The following is a 6,099-nucleotide window of genomic DNA, read 5'->3' on the forward strand; positions in this document are numbered from 1 at the left end:
TATTTTAAATTATCATTACGCCCCTATTATGTATCAATAGGTACATAATTTTCCCCCCTTTAAAATGTTTTTTAATAACAAGATTGCCACCCCAACTTTTTCAACGGTAGCCCAAAGGTATTGGACAGTCAAAAATTCAACCTTACAAGCTTACTGTAATTGTCAGCATTTTTTTTTTATTGCAGTCAAACCAATTATATGTACAAATAATATCCATTTACTGTTCATTGGATAGTGCATTATTCCCAAATATATAATATTAAATATGGGGTCTGAATTCATGTTAAACTCTTCCTTCAACGCCAAAATTTACAATTTACAAGTATCAAATTTCAAGATCCCCGCACCTTTCTCCCATGCTCCTTCACTAATCTCAACAAACTCCAATTTTCCCCAAATTAAAATACAAATTTAAATTCTGTTTAATTACAGAACAAAATTTGTTTTTTAATTTCTTGCAAAAATCCACCAAAAAAAAAGTAGCTTTCTAAAAATTGATAAACCTCTAAAAATTTAGAAAAACGACGAGATTTAACAACCCACGTTCTGAGTATATTTTTCCGACACCTTTCTTTTCTCTTTCAACTGTTTACGATCGGATCTGAGAATTATTATAAAAATTAAAGAAAAAAAGAGAAAATATTATTGGGAAATAAAAGCTTTTACACTTTTTGAAGTTCATCACCTCTCACTTTTACTCACGCACTCACATGATCACTCTCTTTCTAAGCATTTCCACTTCACTCTTCTTTCCAGGTATTTTCTCTCTACTTTTCTGGTTTTTTCACTTTTCTTTGTGCATCATTTTCTTAGGCTTTTCTGGGTTTTGATAATTGGGGTTTATTTTGATTAATTCTATAATGGGTATGTTTTTTTTAAGTGAACTCTTGATTGTTTGTGTAATGGGTGTGATTTTTTTTGGGATTTTTGATTTTATTATTTGGATAATGTGTGGTTTTTTGATTGATTATGTAATGGATTTTTATTTTTTTGTTTTTTTTTTTTGGAATTTTTGATTATTTGTGTAATGGGTTTGATTTTTTGGTAGTTTTTGATAGGTTGTTTAATGGGTTTTGTTTATTTATTTGTTTTAATTTTTTGAGAAATTTTGATTGATTGTTTAACAGATGATTTTCTTGGGGAAATTTGATTGATTGAGTAATGGGATTTTCATGCATTGCCTGCGACGTAATCTTTTGGGTTTTCTTGGATTGTAATGTTCTGCTTTTTGATGCTTCAATTAATGGTTACATATGAATTTGTGGATAATTTTTGTTAATTGAGTCTTAATGATATATGTTGCGGATATTTGTAGAAATTTCAGTATAATATAAAGTAAGTTGGACTTAGATTGGTTATGTTGTTATCTGGATTTCACATTACTTTCTTTAATTTATTATTTTGTACCAATAATTTAGGTATTGAGATTGTTTCTGGATTAAATATGTATTTTTGTCAATGATTAAGTTAAGACAAGAATCAATTTGGTGAACTGGGTTCTATTGTCACAGGGTGTTAGCATCAACCACGTCAATGGAATCTGCTGGTGATGCCCTTAATTTCGCGACAAAGCTGCAGAATTCTGCTGGTATTGTTGGCAAAAGTTCTCTTTCTCCTTCAGGTGATGCTCCTGTTACTCAGCTTAGAAAATTTAGCTGCTGTAACTAATACCCCATAGTATATACTTTGTTTGCCATTAGAATAGTTTTTGATAACTTTTTTTGTTTTTTTTTTGTGATGTAGGGGAAAGTTCCAGTGGCAATCAGGTTTCTGGGTTTGAGTCCAAATGTTGCATTAAGCATCCTGTTAAAGATTCTGAGGCTTGTGATTCAAACGGCTCGTTGGCTCCGTCAACTTTTAGGTTGGACCAAGGGGTAGATGATGGACAGCTAAGTAGCCCGTTAGCTCCTCCATCAGCAATTAGTTATTGCCCTAGCCCTCCAAACAGTTTTCATTCTGCTAACCAATCTATAGAAGCCAAAGATACCATCACAGAAGCAAGTGAATGCCATAGTAGTATCGAGAAATCAAGTGAAAGTGCCGAGAACAGTCAATCCTTTGACTTTGTTGAGAGTAGGAAAGTGAGTAGTGCTTACAGATGCAGCACAGGCAGTGATGTTAGTGATGAAAGCAGCTCTAGTAGCATGAGTAGCACCATGTATAAGCCTCACAAAGTTAATGACGTCAGATGGGTTGCTATCCGCAAAGCTCAATCTCATTATGGGCAACTGCAGTTGAGCCACTTCAGACTTCTGAAGCAATTAGGATGTGGAGATATTGGGAAGGTGTATCTATCTGAATTGGTTGGGACCAGAACTCATTTCGCAATGAAGGTCATGAACAAAGCAGCTTTAGAGAGTCGAAAGAAACTTCTGCGGGCTCAAACGGAGAGAGAGATCCTTCAGTCCCTGGATCATCCATTCCTGCCCACGTTGTATTCACATTTTGAAACGGAGAATCATTCTTGTTTGGTGATGGAGTTCTGTCCTGGAGGTGATCTGCACTCACTTCGGCAGAGACAACCTCATAAATGCTTTCCCGAGCATGCTGCAAGGTGGGATATTCTGTGGCCTTAACAATTATATTTAAGCTTTTTCTAGAAATCAGTATTCCCTTTATGCACTACCTTTTTGAACATTTTGTTGGATCAATCTAATTAATCCATGATTGTTCTGTTACAATATCCTTAATATTTCATCAAAGCATTGAGAGCTTGTAGATTATAAAAGTAGTATTCAAAGTATTATCATCCCTTAAACATTGATGTGAGCTTGCAAATCATCCTCATACTCTGCTGCAAGCCTGCAAATCATCCTCATACCAACCTCATAGCTTATGGACATGCTTATTAGTAATTTCTTCTGCTGCGGAAGTGGATATAATTTAGAAACTGCCTGAGTGGGAAAATAATAATAATTTATTTGGTGGTGGTGGTGGAGGTGGTGCTAGAGGGGTATGCATCTTTGAAATTGATCACCTACTCTTCTGGTCAGGCATGTATTATGGATTATGGATTTTGAGATGATAAGCAGGTGTTCATGTTCAATAATTTACGGACATACTGAATCGATATTTTTCTCTTTTTCTTGATAAAACAATTTGTTTATTTAGATCTCTTTATCTTGATAAAACAATATGTTTATTTAGAAAAAGGTGATTTATAGATATATGTAAATCATAGAATGTCTTGTTAATCCAAGAACAAAAAAAAATTTGTTGGAGAAATTATTTTATAATTAGGTTGAGAAATTTGAATAAGAAGAGAAATACTTACAATCATAATGATAACTCAGCCCTTTTTTTGGCAACAAGCTATCTTTGTTGCGAAAATTACTACAACAATCTTCAAGACTGTGAAAGTGTTTTCTTCTACCATGATATACTCGGAGTTTGGCTTTAAACATAGCATATAGTAACTGACCGTAGGTTTTGTCCTTGTTTAATCTTGTGTTTGTTTAGATTGGTGTTACCTTGTATAGCTGTGTTCTACTCATGTAGAGCCTTTTTATTTTAATGAGTTGCTTCTTTAAGATTTCTTCTAGTTGATGTCTGTGTGGATGGTTAATTTTGCTGTAAAACCAGTCATAGTAACCATAGAGATGCATGATGAGAAAAAGAAGTAATTCTGTAATTGTATCATATGTTGTAAAAGCTACCGGACCATCTGGCCGCTGTTTAACAATACCCTCTCTTTTCCTTGCATTTGTCTCTGAACTAAATAGCCTTTACCAATTTGTCATCCATGAACATGAGCATCTTAGGCTATCAGTGCAAACCACACTTTTGTCGCAGAACTGGAAGCTGTGTTGTAGAAATATCATTTTGTCAACCATGATCATAGAGCTTATCTAATATCATTGCAAACCACAGCTCAAGCTGTTTAAAGGGCCCACTTTTGGATCAAGTAGGACCAAATTTTGTTGTAGAGTACAAAAGAACTTTGTTTTAAATTTTACGTGGCATATGCATACCTTGAATGTGTTTTTTACACCCCAAACCTGTGGAATGGGTATGTTAGTGATGCTTGCAAGATTGATATTCTTCTCCCCATACCCCCCCCCCCAGCCTGTCACTTCTGGATTTGCTACATATTTAACATGGAGAATGGTGTCCATCTTTTGTCAAAGTTTTCTGCTGTTTCCTGACTTCATTTTTTTTTTCAACAGATTTTATGTAGCAGAGATTCTCCTTGCCTTGGAATATCTACATATGCTTGGTATAATCTACCGGGATCTAAAGCCTGAGAATGTCCTGGTTAGAGAAGATGGACATATAATGCTTTCTGATTTTGACCTTTCTTTAAGATGTGCTGTCTGCCCAACTCTTGTTAAATCAGCGAACTCAACCCTCGAGTCCAAAAGCTCAGCATATTGTGCTCAACCTGCTTGTATAGAACCATCTTGTATAATTCAGCCAGCATGTTTCTCACCTCGTTTCTTATTCAACAAGCACAAAAAAGCAAAGAAACCCAAACCTAAGACTGATCTATATTCTCAAGGCTGCCCTCTGCCTGAGCTCCTTGCCGAACCAACAAATGCTCGATCAATGTCATTTGTGGGAACCCATGAGTACTTGGCTCCTGAAATCATTAAAGGTGAAGGTCATGGCAGTGCTGTAGATTGGTGGACCTTTGGAATCTTTCTTTATGAATTACTATTTGGGAAAACACCCTTCAAAGGGCAGGGCAATCGTGCTACATTGTTTAATGTAGTAGGTCAGCCCCTTAAATTCCCAGACTCCCCTTCTGTAAGCTTTGCTGCGAGAGACTTGATCAGGGGTTTGCTGGTAAAGGAGCCGCAGCACCGCCTTGCCTACAGGCGTGGTGCCACAGAAATCAAGCAACATCCATTCTTTCAGAGCATTAATTGGGCACTCATCCGCTGTGCTACCCCACCCGATGTTCCCCGGCCTTACACGCTGTCACCTGTGCCAACTGCGAATCCCCCTGCTACGTCTGCCACAGGAGCTAAGGTTCCTGGTCTTGATGTTCCGCCCTCAGGTAATTACGTCCAGATTGATTTCTTCTGATTCTTTGCGATCATTTTGTGTTGGGGTTTTTCTCATTTGTGCTATGGTGGTCTCGATGCGTCACTGACCTCATATGACATTGTTGTTCATACGGTGAGGGGAACTGCATTAGGCATTTGTTTAAGATACCAAGAAAAATATTAAGAATCGCAAGTATATTGAATAGATAGTGGAATTCCTGTATCTTTTAATATTCTTTGTCTAACCAAAATTCTTCATTTCTCTGTTAATACAAAATATGATGTTCGCTGATAAGGCTCAGATACAATTTGTATGCTTGTATTCTTCTAAAAGTTACCTAATTCTTGCATATTGTTTCCAAAGCAATCTGAATCAAGTCAACATACTCCCTTCATTTCAAAACAGTTTCATTATTATAAATCGGATTCCCTTGAAGTTATAAGACTTTGGGGATGGAGTTCATACAAACTAATTCCATGCTAGCACGCACGTATCCTATCTCAAATAGACGAGGCACTTTGTTGCCTACTGTATTAACATGAGAATTCATAAGGAATTCAAGAAACTTAAATAAGTTGTTAATATCATCACTAGTTAACCACCGCGGGGAATTTCCTTGAACACTATCGCTGATCACTCATTCACTCGTGTCACAGAGGACAAAGAACTCTCAACTCGTGTTGTTCCAGTTTGCTTGCAAACCACACCACAAGCTCATTAAATTATAGTCCCAAACGTGCTACTTGCCCATACTCCCAACAACATAAGCTCCACACAGTTCGTCCACTGCAATGGGTGTTAGTAAGAGCTCCTGCTTGACAGCTGCAGTCACCTTGCACATGTGGCCATGTGCGGATGTGCCATAGAAAGTGACTTAATTTCGGAGGGCCATCAAGACCCTAGACCACTTTCCATGCATCCCTCTCCTCATCATAAACCCCAGCAACTACTCCGATTGTAATAATATGCAACAAATGGACTAATGGAACCTGAAATTTGGTGCAAAATCTTTAGATGATCAAGTCAAGCGAAGTTATTTCAGAACAAGCTGAGTTTATCCCATGCTATATCACTCCGGTGATTTTAGAATAGCAGATGATTAAAAAATTG

At 36.8% G+C, this 6,099-nt stretch overlaps 1 protein-coding gene across 1 annotated transcript; it reads left to right on the forward strand.

Annotated features, from left to right (window-relative positions):
* Positions 1-273: 273 nt before the first annotated feature.
* On the forward strand, positions 274-5,283 carry LOC110695665 (serine/threonine-protein kinase D6PK-like). Its single transcript, XM_021872888.1, has 4 exons — positions 274-756; positions 1,512-1,621; positions 1,744-2,554; positions 4,167-5,283. Exons 2-4 carry the CDS (start codon positions 1,534-1,536, stop codon positions 5,026-5,028), a joined length of 1,761 nt encoding a protein of 586 aa, XP_021728580.1. The 5' UTR covers positions 274-756; positions 1,512-1,533; the 3' UTR covers positions 5,029-5,283.
* Positions 5,284-6,099: the final 816 nt, after the last annotated feature.

This window comes from Chenopodium quinoa, unplaced genomic scaffold (assembly GCF_001683475.1).
Source record: "Chenopodium quinoa cultivar QQ74 unplaced genomic scaffold, ASM168347v1, whole genome shotgun sequence".
In the NCBI taxonomy this organism is placed as follows: domain Eukaryota; kingdom Viridiplantae; phylum Streptophyta; class Magnoliopsida; order Caryophyllales; family Amaranthaceae; genus Chenopodium; species Chenopodium quinoa.

Excerpts from the sequence above, each read along its gene's own strand:
- LOC110695665 (XM_021872888.1), top strand. The coding sequence starts at position 1,534 with ATGGAATCTGCTGGTGATGCCCTTAATTTCGCGACAAAGCTGCAGAAT. Across the intron at positions 1,622-1,743 it reads AAGTTCTCTTTCTCCTTCAG|GGGAAAGTTCCAGTGGCAAT; the intron begins GTGATGCTCCTG and ends TTTGTGATGTAG. Across the intron at positions 2,555-4,166 it reads TTTCCCGAGCATGCTGCAAG|ATTTTATGTAGCAGAGATTC; the intron begins GTGGGATATTCT and ends TTTTTTCAACAG.